The following is a 17,668-nucleotide window of genomic DNA, read 5'->3' on the forward strand; positions in this document are numbered from 1 at the left end:
AGGAACTGACAAGCAGGTCCATGTTTGGAGAAACTTCGGTCACCAAAATCCAGTGTTGTATGATGTAGCAAGCCGTTGGGCCAGGGAACTGCTTCTTCTGGCAATGGCGCTTCCTTGCGATGATGGACTTGTCAACGACCACGGTGGCAGAGGGCGTGGACAGGGTTGGGGAGGACGTGGGTGCGTTGTCCTCCATGGGCTCCGCGGCAGTCGCGCATATCTAGTTGCTTCTCCATCCTCCATGGGATCCACAACCTCTGAAGCATCTGCGGGTGGGAGCAAGGGATTTGGGCAAGCTAGGCAGGTGGGAGCGATGGGTGGAACGGGAAGTTGAGGACAAGAGGAAACGGTCATCGGATGACACGGACGGCTGGATTGGAGTCAATCCCTAAATTCAGAGGATATATGGTCACAAAACCCCTGCCACGGCTGCTAGTGACGCCTCCGCATTCGGCCCTTTTGCTCCCCACCATGGCCTGCGTCGCCGCATCCCACCGCAAACCCCCATCCCTAGTACTAAAAAAGGAGGAAGAGAAGCACAAGAGAGGCATGCGCTCCTCATCGACTGTGACATTTCCACCTTCACCACATCTCCTCGCTCACACTGTCGCCAGCGGCTAGCCCTACGCACTAGCTCACCACCCGCTCTGCAGTCGTTGCCACCGCGTCCTCAAAGTCCCACGCGCTCCGCTATGAGAACGAGGACTGGGAGGTTGTCACCATGGATTTGATCTCAAGCATCCAAGGATGGGGATGGAGCAAGGATCAAGGCATGGAGGACGCTAGCCATGGCAGAAGAGTAGGTGGTACGGACGAGCGGCTCTAACTCTAACGCTGGTGGAGATGTGTGTAGCTAGAAAAAGGATGGACTAGATCACTAGGAGTCTATTTAGCAAAGCTGTCAGACTAGCTCAGTAGAATTAGTAAAAACTCTACTAAATAATAATTTACAATTTTCAGCTCCCAACATGATTTTGTGAAAGTGATTCTCTTAAATGAACAAGAGGTGCATGTTAAATCCCCCACTTAACTAGGGGTGCATGCTCTTCCCCCAGCAAGAGATCTTCAACCACGGTTCTATTTATATTTCAGAACACGGACTTGCGGGTGGAACATATGTTTATCAACACTGTACATCATGCTAATGTTCTAAATGCACCAAAAAGATATCTCCGTGCAATATTTGCAAAAGTGGAAGCTACATGAGCTGCAACATCTTCAGACGCTGCTCGTGCTCTGGATCCATCTTTGGCGGTGTGTAACCACCTTGAAGATCCTCCACGACATATTCCTGCACATCGTCGAACAGCAAAAATGTTTAACTGGTTAATGGACAAATGTTTGACTTGTCTCAGAGGATACGATAAGTGTGCACTTTCAGCAGGTTAGCTTGCCTTTGTCAGCTCCTTCTTGGTGAGTATGTGATAGTGCCGCTGCCAGATCCTCTGGATGGCCACAGTTGCAGCAAAGAAGCCATATGCAATTCCAAGGATGGCAAAAATAATAACAAAGATGACAACAAAAGCAAAACAAGCTTCCATTGAAGCTGGGAAGCAGTCCAGTATACCCCACCCATAGCAACAATTACGGCATCCAGCCAAGCACGGATCATTATTGTTGAAAGACGAACAGTGTACTATTAGCCCAAAAAATCCAACCAGTACAAAGAACACCATCACACCTGAACCAGTTTGATTGGCACATATATCAGTAAAGCTCGTTAGAAGCAGATACTGACATGTTTTACTTGAACATGCCTGTTAAAAATTGCAATCCAGAAAGTTATGCTTGTATGCTAATATCAATGGTTTAATTTAGGGAGAAGACAGCCTTCTCTATGGTCATATGGTGTGACATGAAATGTCTGAATTTGAATTACTACAAAATTCTATTTCCAGTGCATAAGAAAACAAACTTGAGGCCTTGAGGAATAATGTTTATGATATGTCTCAGTGATTCTGACTAAGTAGACTCAGACAAACTAATGCATGCATGCATACAATTTATATGGTATTTGGTATTTACTGTTTAGCACTCAGCCACTAGTAATCATTGCATTATCCGACCATATCAATATTCATAACAACTGTAATTGCAATTCAAGTAGAAAATACATACCAACACAGTAATAAAAGGGAACCGGATGCTTTGACAGAAACTGATCCCAATCATCAGCAAAGCTATTTCTGAATTTTCCATCTTTATCCAACAAATATGCCATACCACCTATGGCAGCGATGGCCTGAAAGAGCAAAGGAGTGCAAATGAGATGTGCGCACCAAAATACATGGTCGTGGTAGTAACCCAAGTTCACTCAGCTTTCACACAAAGAAATAATACATGCAAGCTATTCACAGTTTATTGATAGTGCCAACATGAATAAAATAAACAACAGAGAATGATAAGAGGGAAAGGTATCTCACAGCTTGTATAGCAAGGAATACAAGGAGGACATCTCTAGCAACAAACAATCGGAACTTCATTCTACGACACATGTCGTCCTCCAGAAATTCAATCCGCAGATGGAATCGCGCCTTGCATGTTGTGCAGTGTGAAAAGGCAGTTCCTTCCTGGGGGGATATGTCCAACAAAACTTAGTGCTACCATGCTGTCAAAACAATGGATAGCAGTAACTATCCCATGCTATCATTATCAAAATTAGCCAGCCGATAATACATGTTAGCATATATGATCTGCTGTCTAATAAGGATTTGTTCGGTACTTTTGTAGACTGAAAGAATTCACTGAGAATAAGCTTCCTAAGAATAACAGTATATGATCGTACGTGCCCCAATGCTACATGTCTTTTGCTTAGAAACTTAAAATGAGAGGAGAAGCAAGACTCAATAGGCGAACTCAACAGAAGAAACGCCACTAGCAAATAAGTGTTACCTTAACAGATCTCCAATGGTCTAAGCAGGAGCGGTGCACGAACTGCTGCGTCCCCTTGCACATACAGGGAGATATCAGCTCATCACCTACACCAAAACGAGAAACATCATCGATCAGCAACAGCGGAGCAGGATAGCCTCGAAGTCTCAAACCCTAGACATCCTATCTGACATTTAGCAGCGTATTCTCTAATCAATTCGCAACGATCAGAGTCATCCAGTGACCAAATAGCCCAAGCAAACAATCCAAACATCCAATCCAACACCGATAGCAGCATCCATGATCCAATGACACGGCAAACCTACCAACTGAACCAAATGTCTCTAATCCACGGACCGACGATCCCTTCGCGCACAAACTAGCCTAAAAAAGGGTAAGGAACACCACCGCTCAAATGGGCAGGGGCTCACCAGGCTCGGACTCGGACTCGAGGCCCTTCGCGCACAAACTAGCCTAAAAAAGGGTAAGGAACACCACCGCTCAAATGGGCAGGGGCTCACCAGGCTCGGACTCGGACTCGAGGCAGATGCGGCGGAAGGCGGCGGAGGCGGCCTCGATCTCCTCGTCCGTTATCTCCGGCGAGACCCCTACCGCCGGCGAGGGCTCGGGCTGCGGCGGGTGCGCGAGGAGCGGTTCGGTCACGGCGGCGGGGGGCTCGCCGCTGGCGTCGCGGAGCATGCGCTGCGGCTCGAGCATCGGTGGAACCACGAAGCCCCTCGCGAGTGGAGCGAGGAGGAGAGGATTGGACTATTGGAGATTTAGCGGTGCGGCTTGAGAAAAGCGGCGGCGTTTTTTCTTTGTTTTTATTTCGTATTTTCGTCTGCTTTCGATTAGCTTCGGAACTCGAAGTATTTTTGCAGTCAACCCCTTTGAATTAAAGATTAACACTTGGACTATCTTGGCGTGTATTTATTTTTCATATTTTGACCATTTTTAAAAGCATGTTCTGAAAATGAATGGGGATAAAATTATATGGCGTTGATGTGTATCCTACATGACAAAACGCTCACGTAAGGATATTGGCGTGCATGTTACACTTAGTAATATTTTGCCTTAGGCGATCTGCAAATAGTGGCTAACAAGATGTGCTATTGATCGACAATATACCCATTGGTATGGGTCTTGGAACCCTAAAATTGCTCATGTTTTGTCACACCAACGCTCTTACTCTTACCTCCCTTAATCGGGTAGGAACCTAGAGAGGTATCCAAGCCCTATCAGTGTCCCCTTTCTAACCTCCCACGAATCTTTAATTCCCGTCGTTTGGTTCATTTTTTCCCATGGAATTTATGAGGTTAAGTCTCCTATCTTATCTCCCCTAAATTTGACTGTGATATTGTGGTGTTTTTGGTATATTTTCATAGTACCTTAGAAATTAGGGATGACCCGGGGTCTCAAGTTTCGGATAATTTTGGCGATTTAGATAGTACAGATGGGATATGTTAGGACTCCCCATGGTAGTGTAGCATGATTTTATATTTTAGTAGAATTTATTTAGAGTTATGTAACTATGGTTCACTAGGTATGGTTGGGTGTTGTGTGCTATGCATGAATAGATGATTGAATAGTGGTGTGAGAAAATTTTAAGATTTTGAGGTAGGTTATGAACAAATATAATTTGGAGTTTAATTTACGGAAAATTTATTTATGCAATGTTGCTTGTGTTTATTTTTAAATATTTATTTTTGTGCATGGTAAAGCTTGGATGGTTGAAAGATATGGTTGGACATTCTGTTTTGATAAGGAATAGGCATATGTGGAATAGTTTGTAGGCATTGCGGACTATGGGGTGATGTTTTATAAGTGCAAGTGGGTGCACCACAACAAAGACAAGTATCTTAATGTGTCTTGGAAGGGTGCACCAGTGCCTCCTGCTCTTCTCATCCCTAATTGCAACTATGGTAAACCTGTCGAGGTCATTCAGTTGAGACATCCTAACACGGTTGTCTGGGCTTACTACATGTGTAGCGATTATCGTATAAGTGCATATTAGTTGGTAGAAAAGAAGCCTATGATATTACATTCGGTGGTATGTTCTTTACAACTTTGCAAGACAAGGAGAGATGCTAGTCATTTCAGATGGCCCCAAGATGTATGATTTGAGGATCTGTAAGTTCAAGTATTGGTATAAGATTCATCCATACGAGAAGTTCAAGCGTTGGGTGCATCCTCCTCTAACCCACCAAAAATGGACAAAGAAGGATGATGAAGCCCGTGCTAAGCATGAAACACCCCCCCTCCCTTGCGCTATTGTGGTGTTCCATGCAAGCCAGATCGTCTGCCATCGTGGTTGACCTATACACCTTGCTTCCCGTGCTAATGACGTTGGTGTAGCGTCCTGTGGGCCTCTATCAGATATTGGTCCATGCAGTACTAAGAAAACATCAAAATAGCTAAGTTGTATAACCATACCGATGGGGCTAACGCGGACCCTACGTGTCACGTCAGCAACCGATCAGCACATAGGCTCCACATGGTCACCATGGTCCGCACCAATAACCATGGCATGGACTTAGTCACTGTTTGCACCATCGTCACTGGTGCGGCAACAACGGATAAAAACTAGAAGTAGTTTTGCCTCTGGTCTATTTTCAGATTATGGTTACAAGAGGTCAAAATATGCACACAAAAAAAAAGGTGTCTTGCTAGGTCGCCCCTGGCCCACAGCGAAGGGGCTTCTATTTCATGTTCGCCCGTCGTACCTCTCTCTCTGCGATTCTGCATCTATCATCCTCTCGCGTCCTTTCAATTCATGGCTTCTTCCTCCACCACCTCCCCTCCCTCCTGCCATCCTATCGCCTTCTGCAACGATGGCTTCTGATCATGAAACGGCAAGATCGCTCACCAGATAGCTTCCGGGTGGACGCCCATGGATTATCTACTTCCCACGGCATAGCGGCATCTGAAGCCCAAACGAGCAATGTAAAGAAAGAAAGAAAAAAAGACAGCTCGTTTCAGATGCAAGACCAAGACCATGCTATATTGTTCAAAATATTTTGCCATGCAATTTTCGCCCAAAGCGTCACAAACCATAATTTTCTTACTACGAAAATGCTTGCGGGTGCCTAGTGTAGGTATAAGTACACGAAAGAGTGCTATGAACATGTGGTGCGCAACACAATTATGATAACGGACCAAAACATATCAAAGAGAACATTTATCTCAATGCGTATATGTGCACATCTTTGTAATAAATTGTGTAATTACAACAGTAAACCTAACTCATCGAAGAAAACATTTTATCTTGATGCATATGTGTGCGTCTCACTAACAAATTGCGTCCCTAGCTCCTTTGATTCACAGCATTCGCAAGCATAGATGTGTGTTAGGGTGTGCGTGTGCTAGGTCCAACGAGAGGATAGACAACTTGGCTGCACATTAATTAGCAGGAAGAGAAGTACACCGTTCTGACAACAAATACAGCACACTAAAGAAAAGAAAGGATTTGTCTAAAAAAAGAAAGAATAATGAACAAACTAGTTGCTCAAATTCCAATTGGTGTCTACAGTAACATGTCACAGACACACAGGCAAACGGTCCTCTCAAGTCACAAGAGTCAAGAGTAAGCTTCCATCATGACATACACAAAACCACTTGGCCCAGAGGTTCGCCTGTTAACAACAATAAAAAGATTAGGAAAAAGAGTTGGGCATGAGTTAAAAGTTGCAAAACTAGTGTAGAATTTGTCATCATTCCTAAAAATAACAAAGCTACAGATGCAACAGCATCACCCTCACAAGGTTATTTAGTAACCAAATAATGTCAAATCGTTGATTCCATATATATTAACAAGTACATTTAGCATGTTCTTTGAAACAATGAAAATATTTCGTTCAAAAAGCGATATACATATTGTTTATGCAATTAAGCATGACTTCCCATAATTGGAAATCAAAACTGAAAAATCCATGCAATCTACAATTTTAAATTTGTATTATCCATGAACTATATGTGCAAAGCATGCAAATCATCACTGAGAAGTGAGAACTCTAGCAAGATGGCTATAAATAAACATCAAAATCCACAGGCAGAGAAAAAAACTAAACAATGAAATCCTATGTGAACATTTTGGCCTACCTAATGTAGTAAGTGTAGCTGGTAAATGCAATGCCACCAATTGCACCAAGACCCAGTACAATAACCAATGCCATCAACCAACCAGACATCCCACTTCTCTTGGAATTTGGTGTCTGTATCATCTCGGAGCCACTACAGCTCTGCTGATTACATGCTTCCTGTTTTGCAGGCTGTCAAACGAACAAATCAGCATTCAACAATGGGAGGCCAAATTTACTAATGCAGCAAAGAACCATATACGATACCTCTACGAACCATATACTTCATACTTCATATGTTTAATATATCATAAAAAAATAGATATCCTTGACATCATGCTCTGCTTCTGAAGCATAGAAGGTTAGTTTTTATGTCAAAACCATGTGAGGATTTCGGATAGCTGCACCTAATCAGCAATACAATTTTTCATTAATGCTGAACAAGCATTTAGAACAATCAATTCATTATTGCAGTAAGAATGACATTTTTTATTTGCATATTTCTATGAATTATGCTTCCCATAATTTCTACCAATCTATCTGATATCACATAACCATTGTTGCAGTAATATTTCGCCATCTGCTGCTGCATGGGTGATTTTCCACTTTCCAGATCGAGTAGTACTTTAGCTAGCCATATCGAGTAGTACTGATGGTTTCGGTTGTTTTGATTTCAATGGAAATAGAAAGTGGACCTAACCAGTAAACTAAGTAAAACAAGTGTTACTAAACTGATAGAGAGGCTTTGGTCAAACCTTTACCATAATGTTCAATGATTTAATTCATTGATTCAAAGTCAAATATAGAAATTGAGTTACTGTGATCTGATCGATAATATTGAAGTCGATGGGTCAATCCAACCTTTTTTGTCATTATTTTGAATCTTCAATTGCAATATGCAAAGTTAGATGCGCATCAGAAGAAAAATGCTAAATCATGCATGTGAAGAAGAAATGCTAAATCAAGTGTCCTTGTAGTGGGCGCTGATTTGTAAGGGGAGGGTAGCGGAGATCGTAGTCGAAGGAGGTTGTAGGGCCAGGTTGGATGACCTTCTTGCGTCCTAAAGTGGCCGGCTGTGAGGAGGAGGGAGGAGGTAGCGTGCAGCGGTGCTGGTGGTGTCGGTACTGTTCATGTCAGTGAACAATACCCGTGGGTGGAGAGGGAGAGAAATAAGAGATATAATCTCTCTCTTTCTTAATTCCAAAGGATAAATAATCTCTCATTATATAGAGATGACTCAACTTGACTCCCAAGCAAATTACGATATTTTTCCTAATTTAAATCCAAACTATTCCTTATCTATAGATAAACTATTCCTATTTAAGAGATATTTATTTCCTTATCTGAAAATGACTTGATGATGATTTGTTCTCGATGATGACGTGACGGCGGCGGCAGCCGGCCCTAGGGCTCCTGCGCCTTCCACATGCAGTGGAGGTCGGCGGCAGCAATAGCCCTGGCTGTCGCCGCCTCTCTGCTGGGCCAGTCGAATTGGCCCATATGGGCCTGACCCATGATATCTCCTCCACCTTCAAATTCCAGCGCGTCCTCGCGCTAGGCATCCATGCTCCAGCTGGTCCTATCCTCCTGTGTGGTGAGGAAGAGTTGTCCTAAAGCTATACCCTGGAGTGCAACTGGCCAACACCAGCGCATTAGTGAGGTTGCGAATTGTGTGGCCGATGCATAGGGTGAACTCATAGGACACATTGCTGATGTAGCCACGAAGAGTGAAACGTCGAGACGTCGGGTGCTTGATGTACCCCATCATGGCAGGGGTGCCAGGCACATCCACCAAGTAGCGCTAGATGCCCACGTGGTGGTAGAGCTCGTCTGTTGGTGGAGGAGAGTCAAAGAGTTGGTGAAGAAGGATGGCGTTGGGCAACAGAGTCACGTCCAAGCCGAAGAGGAACGTGTCTGTCGGTGTCGGGTGGCTGACAGTCAGGTCAATGCAATGACCAAACAACAGTCATGTATAAGCATCGTCGAGTAGTGCGAGAGCTGGGACGCCAGAAGAATTGCAAACTCCATAAACTGTGCAATGGTGATAAACTTACAACCAGTATGATCAGAAAAAATCAAGTCGGCAGCAGGAACGGAAGAACGAGACATATCCTGAAGAAGCAATATGGACTTCGGAAAAACACGGTGGGAACCCACAGAAGATGGCATATGAACGCCCACAACCAAGTGACGAACAAGGGCTTCATCACCCGAGTAAGGAGAGCATGTACCAGGCGCCGAAGAAGTAATGACGAAGCAGGCATGTAGAGGCAATGGTCAAACAAGATGACATCATCGACCACTACCTAGGCTGGTGCGACCTCCTTCTATCGAATGCGCGCCCTAAGGTCGGCTAGCTCCGAGTCGGCCCGAACCGTGCGACGGACCTCGTCAAGAAGGTCCGAGTGCTATGAGAGAACCTCCATGGTTGTCGCTGAAGTACGGGTGCCACACACCCTAGTGAACGAACCAAAGCGGCCACCCGATGGTGTTGAAGATGAGACAGGCAAGGCCAGCATAGGTGCTGGCAACTGTAGGGCAGGAACGGCGCCGGCATGAATGGCGCTTGAAGAGGAGGAGGTGGTGCAGTGTCGATGCCGAGGAAACAAACAATCTGGTTGCCGCGACGGAAACTCATCTCTGAGCGAGCAAAGTCCCAAAAGATAGGACCCAGGCTGCAAAGCCATAGAGTCCCCAAGATAATGTCGATGTCGCCCGCCATAGGGAAGGTATAGCCGTCGATGGAAAAGACCTCCCGCTCAATGACAAGCGGCAGGTTGTGGTAGAGCCACAGCTGATGATGCGATTGCCAATGCCGACAGTGATCCGCATCTAAATACGGCGCATGGGCAAACCCAGTCGAAGTGCGAGAGACTCGTCGATGATGTTATGTGTCGCGTCGATGTCTACAAGGACGCGGAGTCTGCCCTTGCGCAAGGCTACCAAGAGTCGCATGGTGCGGCCACTAGGGAGGCGATCAGGCATCATGAGGGATGCCTTGCCCTCGTCCGTTGCGTCTGTGTTGTTGTCGATGAGTTCCAGGAGAAACAAGTGCTTGCACTTGTGCCCCTTGGAGAACTGGTCATCGCAGTTGAAGCACAGGTTGAGACGACGATGTTCCGCCATCTCCTCGAACATGAGCTTCTTAAAGACCCTAGGGTTGGCGCCTCCATCCCGAGGCGCATCAAGCGAGGCGCCACCCCAGAGGCGCCTATAGTCGTCGTCGTTCCCCGGGCCTTGGCTCCTGAGGTTGTAAAGCGTGAAGCAGACGGACGGACAACAAGTTTTGATGTAGCCACATGTTGCCCGACCTCAGCCACAACATTAGCGTGCCTCTCATAGGCGCGCGCCAAACTCATGGCCTCCTCCATGTCATTGGGCTCCTAGAGCTCCACATCCGTCTTTAGGGGCTCCGTCAGTCCTGCAGTACATATATTTATCTGTTTATTTCATCCAAGTTCCTGGCGCAAGCAACAAGCGCAAGGAACTTCTCTGTGTACTCATCTACGGAACCCGTCTTCCGCAAGGCAGCAAGCTCGCCCAACGGGTTATGGCGTGTCGGAGGGTCGAAGCGGATGTTGATGAGGTGAGAGGGTCATGGTCCTTGGATAGGCGCATGTACCACTACTGCGCGACGCCTGTCATGTGGAATGATGCCAGCCAAACCCTCTCCACGTCCGGAGTGTGTTGCCCGACGAAGAAGTGCTCGCAACTGTTGAGCCATGGAAGTGGGTCGTCCTTGCCGTTGAAGGTGAGGAACGACAACTTGTGGTACTTAGGTACCATGAAGTCATAGTGGGGTTGTCATCCGCCAAGTGCCGTAGTGATGGAAGAAGCCAATATAGGCATCCCGGATGGTGGCAGAATGACGGGCGTGGACAAGCCGAGGAGGATGGCGTCGATCATGCCCGCAGAAGAGCTATCGTCGGGCACCCTCAGGGAGGTGGCCACAGCCGCACGAGCAGCACGCCTGGTTGCTGCCGTGCACGTGGCCTCGGCCTCCTGCCGAGCAACAGCCTTGTGTTCCGCGGAGGTGTTGTCGATCGTCGCCTTGTCATTGTCGATGTTCGTGAGGCGCTCCTCCTGGCGTTCCATGCGAAGCTGCAAGTCTTTGATCGAGTCCGTCAATGCGCAGATGTTGTTCCGCGTCTCCGCATGCAACTCCTTCATGAGCTTGGCAAAGTCCTGGTCACCAGCACCGCCAAAGCCCATAGTCTCTAATACCAAATGCAATGGGCGCTGATTTGTAGGGGGAGGGTAGCGGAGATCGTAGTCGAAAGAGATCATAGGGCGAGGTTGGATGGCCTTCTTGCGTCCCAAGGTGGCCGGCTGTGAGGAGGAGAGGAGGTGGCGTGCGGTGGTGCTGGTGGCGTCGGAATTGTTCATGTCATGAGTGGAGAGGGAGAGAGATAAGAGATGCAATCTCTTTCTTTCTTAATTTCAAAGGATGCAATACCTCTCATTATATAGCAATGACTCAACTTGACTCCCAAGCAAACTACGACCTCTTTCCTAATTTAAATCCAAATTATTCCTTATTTATAGATAAACTATTCCTATTTAAGAGATATTTATTTCCTAATCTGAAAATGACTTGATGACGATTCGATCTCGATGACGATGTGACGACGGCGGCAACCGGCTCTAGGGCCCCCGCGCCTTCCACATGCGGTGGAGGTCGGCGGCAGCCCTAGCCCTAGCTGTTGCCGTCTCTCTGCTGGGCCGGCCGAACTGGCCCATATGGGCCTGACCCATGACAATCCTGCTGAAAGTTAGTTAACATGTCATGTGAAACCTAAGAATGCAGCTCCAAGTATGATAGGTGCTGGCCCCTCAGAAACTTAAAGATCACTTGGTAGGTACTAAGGAATAAATATTATCATATGTTACTGAAAGAGTGAAAGAAAGTAAGCAGAACGAGTGAAAGAAATTAAGCAACAAACAGATATGCATTAATATGCAAACAAACGAAATCGTATAGTTTCAAGTACCATTTCATCTGCTGAACAGCTAGCATCATCTACAGGGTAGTGTTTGATCGTGTTATCATCCAGACTTCCATAACAAGCAACATCGCGATACCGAACACCACCATCACATGGAGAGGAGCACATCATCCATGGGCCAGCAATCCAGTGAAAAGTTTCTGCATATGTTACACCACTTTATTGTCTAATTAACATAGCAAATTATCAAGAGTAAATTTCACAAACCTATAACTATTTGTACCTTTGTAACAGATAACTACAACATCTAATACCTATTTCACAAAACTACAACTATTTATACCTTTGATAACACAAAACTAAAACTTTTTTGCTTGGTCCCACCCGTCAGCTACATATTTTGCTTAAAGTTGTAGGTTCGTGAAATTATGCTGAAAATATGTGGCTAACAGGTGGGACTAGGCCAAAAAGTTGTAGTTTTGTGTTATCAAAGGCACAAATAGTTGTAGTTTTATGAAATAGATCTCAGAAGTTGTAGTTCTCTGTTACAAAGGTACATATAGTTGTAGGTTTGTGATATTTACTCAATTATCAATGACTTGACAACAGGAATTACTCCGGAATAATCCAGGACAAGGAATATGGAATAGAAAGATTCGTAAAGGAAAGAAGGGTAGCAAGACCTTGTTGGTTAGAAATTTGAGCATGAAACTACTGCAAAGACACAGTGCAGAGCAAACGTCAAAAGAGTAAATTGTCCTAGAACACTTGATGGACCTTTTTGGAAATACATACAAGCATTACACTAGCTCAGACACATTGCAGAATACATCTTAAAGACACTAATTTATTCCATGCACGAGTGCTGTTTAACATGGTTACAAACATTTCCTATGGTTAAAAGCCTTGCATCAGTCCGGCGGACCACATGTATTTTCAAATATTCCAATACAGGATATCAAACAGTATACATAATTTACAAAAGAAAGAATCAAAACCACCTTGTATTCTGAACGGATGTTAGTTATGAGAACGTATGATAATACATGAATTTTTTGAAGGATTATTTATCCATAGATGACTTTGAGGTACACTGAATATTCAAAGTTTCAACCAAATCAAGCACAGAGTAATTTATTCCTTTACAGAAGACTTTTGCTTTCCCACTTCCATCTTAATTATTGTAATAATGCTACAGTATCAGATATACCTAAAAGTTAGTAAAAGAATTCAAGATACATATGCATCCCGTAAAAGCAGTCAAACTGCAATTGAGCCTTGTCTTGTATGATCTCATGAAAATATACCTTGGGGTTTCAACTGCATTGTTAGCTCAACGCCACTCTTGCAGTAACCCAGTTTGCTATCCTTGTTCATAATAATTGGGTCAGAGCAATCAGAACAGCATATAAATTCTTTGCCAAAATCCAGCTTATTCTTGCAATGTCCACACTTGTTTGTTACTCTTGGGATTCCTGTCCTTCAAAACACACAATTGACAATTTGTATCAGAATGCTAGAGCAATCTACTCAAATGGTACTGTAACATTTTGAAAGAATGGTCTGGACTCCGGAACTACTTGTGCAGAGTAGATATTTCAGCTTGTGTCCATACATTCTTTTAGCAGTCTAGCGCAAGATTTAGCAGACAGTTCTAGTCATTTTCGTTGCATAAATATAGCAAAACCATGTATAGACCTGGTATGCAGCAATAGAAATGTGTGTGGAGAGGAAGGCATGGAGGGCTTTTCGACTCCGTGCAAAGACCATCACAGTCGTCTGACTGAGAATCCAAGAAGTGGCGAGCAGTGCATACTCCAAACCATTTGCTTTGGCACCCAGTCCAGTAGCACCCTGCAAGTTGAATAGCATGCTTTGATGAGACGAGAATATGATAATATTGTCAACTGAACCCTGAGCCAAAGGTAGTATGATTAATTTCCCTGTGTTAGCATGCAGTTATGCACGCCGTGAAAATTAATGGCATATAAAATGAAAGCAGGCAGATATGACTATATGAGACATGCATTTGACAAGTTTGCTGCAACACTGGAGTTTCAAAATCCCTTCAAGAAATGTATTAGCCTGAGTGAGTGATTCCCATTCAGTTTTGACCAATCTAGTGACTTCGCACAGAACCCTTGACAATGCCATTGCCAATCATAGGTCCAGCGTACAGCAGTGATCATATTCAACGACTTCTACTTAGTTCGAACAATTTGTCGGGCTGGTTTTAAGCAACATTGAGTTGAACCCAATCGCCAGCTTTTGCAAACCTATTAGAAGTTTAGAACCTTCATTCATAAAATTCACCACAAATTGCGGCACGCTAGCGCATCACGGCATCAGATCCGCATATCAAAGCGGATCAAGGAACGAACCGCCGATGGGGCAGTGCTGCTTCATGGAAACAACAACTAAGCAGTTTGGCTACATTGAACAGACCAAAGCCGAGCTATTCCATTTCTAGCAAAATGCTCTCGCTCACAGCAAAACGCACCAGAGTGGAGTTCGTCGGCTGCCCAACCAGACACCTTACTGGTAACCTTAGCTCGACCAGGACAGGGAGAGAGGATGCTTTTTTTTCTGCCCAGGGAGTTGTGGCCGAGGCATTCGAGGCGTTACCGTGGGAAGGAACGTCGAGGCAGGTCGCGACGGCGAGGAAGAGGAGCAGCAGCGCGCATAGCCGCGGCAACGCCGCGGCCATCTCCAGCCGCCGCCGCCGAGTAGGAAGCTTAGCTTAATTACTGCGGAGGGGATGGCTTCGTTCGGGTGGCTCGAGCGCGAGGCGAGGGGAGTAGGTGGGCGGGGGAGTGTCGACGTGTCGTGTCGGTGCCTGTCGGCGTCGGGCGGGGCCGCACGCCCGCACCGCACCGCACGGAAGTGATGCACACTGCGGCAGCACAAATTGTCCGATGGTGTGGCCCGGAGCCGTTTGGAGACGTCAGATCTGGGACGGACGGTGTGCTTCGCTGCTCGGAAGGTGCGCTGGGAGTTTTCGGATAGGGCACCGTTGGTTGGGCTGTCGCGTCGCGCTTCAAGCAACGCAAGCCCGCTAACGACTGTTGTATTTGCAACTGCGGCAGCTACATTTTATTATATGATTGTTCTATCATACAATTTTAATATGATTAAATTCTAAGTATATTATTTTTAAGCCAAGAAAAATTATATTTGCTATAGACTAGCACAATTGTATGCTCATATTGAAGAAAATTGGAGGGTAAAAATTAAATAGATGTCCGACCGAGTGTGTGGCATTTAGTCGTTAGTAACTATAGGCATCATGTATTGCCAACAACTTTGATACCACTTTCGTTGCTTCCATTGATCTTAGCCCACACTTTGAGTCTGCATACACGCAACTGAGACATGAAAACGTGACACGAGGACGATTGTGGAGACACGACTGCGGCGTGGCACCATAGCACATGCCCCATGGGACATGCGCGGGAGTTAGCTACAGGAGAGCCACTCTAAATGGTGGTGTGGGAGGCCAGCGATAGTTGAGATGTGAGGAGGCGCTGTGCAGGAGTTATCCATCTTCGTAAGCCCTCAGAACCGTAGCGATGGGAAGATCTGCAATGGACATTGTGGGACCCTGATCTTGGGTTCCTCTATACTTTATGTATCAACCTCTAGATCAGTAACTAATACACATATATTATAATATAATAACATCGCAATCATACTTTAATTAAGATTACAACATAAAAGTCTACTAATACAAAGGTCTTAACCGATATGATTCATTACATCCACGGCCAACCGGCCAAGCGAACAACAACGGAAACTAAGATGACAGCCTAAATGCCACAAGTAACTTGGGTGAGGATGCAGCCTTAGCCTGCTACTCACATCTCCAATTTTAGAGAAGTCAAACGGTGGCTCCTCATCTAATCAACAAGTAAGAGTGAGTATGGAATATACTCAGAAAACCCTAATACTACTCAAAGAGTTAAAAGATACTTAATGGATTAACAAGGATTACAACTATGTCGGTGTATCAGGAACCGGGGGTCCCTGAGTCCCGAGGCCCGACCAGCCATCCGCCACATGGCGTCATCCCACGAGGTCCCTCCTAAAGGATGAGAAAAGTTCAAGTCCCAGGAGAAGGTGCTCGGGGCCACAGTCACTGGTCCCCGAGCACCCCAGTTCCCCGATGATCCACAGAGTCTAAGTACCGGGAAGAAAGTGCTCGGGGAGGTACCCGGTCACCCCCGAGCGCCCTAGTCCCCCGACGATCAGAAGAGCTAAGTTCCGGGAGAGAGTGCTCGGGACTGCGTGTGGCAGCTTCCGAGCGCTCGGTTCCCCGAGGATCCGTGTAAGAGTGCTCGGGAGAGAGTGCTCGGGGCTGCACGTGGCAGCCCCCGAGCACTCGGTTCCCCGAAGGATCGTGCGAGAGTGCTCGGGAGAGAGTGCTCAGGGAGGTGAACAGTACCCCCGAGCACCCGGTACCCCGAAGACAAGGATAGGTATTCTCGGGAGAGAGTGCTTGGGGAGGTGAACCATACCCCCCGAGCACTCGGTGCCCCGACGACCCAGAAAGGCCCCCGAGGGGCCCGCAGATGAGGTGTCAATCAGTCAGAGGTCTGAGGCCGCATTTAATGAGCGTGCGTGGCCTGACATCTCCAACTGCTCCCGCCGCGGTGTCAGTTCCTGCCATGTTTTGGCAGAGAGGCGTAGGGCCATTAATTGCACGGGTCCCGTCCCGTATCATCCGACTTGCCTCGGGATAACATCGCAAGGATCAAGGCGTTCCGTTTGCCGCCCTGCTGTGGCAGAGGAACAAGATAGGGCGGGCACGCCGGGTTGCTCCGCGGCTGCCCGGTAGGCCCTATCCACGGCGCCCGTTGCCAGGGCGTTTATGGTGACAGGTGACCGGGCGTGCGGCGTTTTTTCCACCCCCTGTCACTTCACCCAGAAGAAATGATGACGCCTTTCTCAGTCATGGCATCTTGGAACTTGTGCCCCCCTCCTTCCTGTTCGGGGCATATCACAGCCGGCAAGTACAAAAAGAGCTGGCACACAGAAGAGAAGGGAGGTCCAAGGATCTGACAACCCAAGAATCGTAGCATCCCAGCATCCGTCCTCAAGCACCCAAGCATCAAGAACCGAACCATAGACGAACACAAGGCACAAGGGACAGTCCCTGCCGAAGAACAAGGAGCCTCAAGCTCTTAGTTAGGCCAATATTCTTGTAACCAGCAACATCCTTGAGGGACTTCCTCAGGACAGTTATCGCATCCATATAGGAGTAGGGTATTACGCCCCCGTGCGGTCCAAACCTGTCTAAATTCCGGTGCATTTACTTCCTTTTGCACTAGGTCGTCTCCCCCACCACCGGCCGTTGTATTTACTCTCATTCATTTCTCCGACGAACTCATTCAGGATCATCCCCCCGGTCGAATCTCTAAAAAGGGGTCTCTCGGGATCCCTGCGACAGGAGTTAATCCTCCGACAGCTGGCGCGCCAGGTAGGGGGGAACATCCCTGAATCTGTTTGTTTGTTTTCTTCCACAGAAAAATGGCCGGTGGACACCGCCTCCAGCGTTCCGGCTCCAGTTCCAGCGAGGAAATACAGCCCCTCGAACAGGAGGCCCTAGCCGCTGCTGCGTCCCAGCAGCAGCCGCGATCTGCACGCGCGGCGTTCCCTTCCCAAGGGGACCAAGGCGCTGGGCCTAGTAGGGCCGCCGCCGCCGCCGGTGCACCATCCGACCCCCAGCTGATGGTCGAAACTCCGGCCACCAGGTCCGCCTCTGGACAGCGCCGGGTG

At 46.7% G+C, this 17,668-nt stretch overlaps 2 protein-coding genes across 2 annotated transcripts; both read right to left on the reverse strand.

Annotated features, from left to right (window-relative positions):
* Positions 1–953: 953 nt before the first annotated feature.
* Positions 954–3,683, reverse strand: LOC133915635 (uncharacterized). The gene is made up of 6 exons (XM_062358869.1): positions 3,393–3,683; positions 2,893–2,978; positions 2,424–2,570; positions 2,119–2,242; positions 1,395–1,681; positions 954–1,291 (listed from the first exon to the last, which is right to left on the reverse strand). Exons 1-6 carry the CDS (start codon positions 3,586–3,588, stop codon positions 1,199–1,201), a joined length of 933 nt encoding a protein of 310 aa, XP_062214853.1. The 5' UTR covers positions 3,589–3,683; the 3' UTR covers positions 954–1,198.
* Positions 3,684–6,251: 2,568 nt separating this feature from the next.
* On the reverse strand, positions 6,252–14,743 carry LOC133915643 (uncharacterized). Its single transcript, XM_062358881.1, has 6 exons — positions 14,519–14,743; positions 13,592–13,747; positions 13,201–13,368; positions 11,939–12,093; positions 6,970–7,139; positions 6,252–6,503 (listed from the first exon to the last, which is right to left on the reverse strand). The coding sequence occupies exons 1-6, from the start codon at positions 14,598–14,600 to the stop codon at positions 6,449–6,451; spliced, it is 786 nt and encodes a 261-aa protein (XP_062214865.1). The 5' UTR covers positions 14,601–14,743; the 3' UTR covers positions 6,252–6,448.
* Between the last annotated feature and the right edge of the window lie 2,925 nt (positions 14,744–17,668).

Source organism: Phragmites australis, chromosome 1 (genome assembly GCF_958298935.1).
Source record: "Phragmites australis chromosome 1, lpPhrAust1.1, whole genome shotgun sequence".
Lineage (NCBI taxonomy): Eukaryota > Viridiplantae > Streptophyta > Magnoliopsida > Poales > Poaceae > Phragmites > Phragmites australis.

Coding starts and splice junctions, on each gene's coding strand:
- LOC133915635 (XM_062358869.1), bottom strand. CDS start 3,588: ATGCTCGAGCCGCAGCGCATGCTCCGCGACGCCAGCGGCGAGCCCCCC. Junction 2,979..3,392: donor CGAGTCCGAGTCCGAGCCTG/GTGAGCCCCTGC, acceptor GTTTTGGTGTAG/GTGATGAGCTGATATCTCCC. Junction 2,571..2,892: donor ACCATTGGAGATCTGTTAAG/GTAACACTTATT, acceptor ATATCCCCCCAG/GAAGGAACTGCCTTTTCACA.
- LOC133915643 (XM_062358881.1), bottom strand. CDS start 14,600: ATGGCCGCGGCGTTGCCGCGGCTATGCGCGCTGCTGCTCCTCTTCCTC. Junction 13,748..14,518: donor CCTCGACGTTCCTTCCCACG/GTAACGCCTCGA, acceptor TTCAACTTGCAG/GGTGCTACTGGACTGGGTGC. Junction 6,504..6,969: donor AGCTACACTTACTACATTAG/GTAGGCCAAAAT, acceptor TGTTGTTAACAG/GCGAACCTCTGGGCCAAGTG.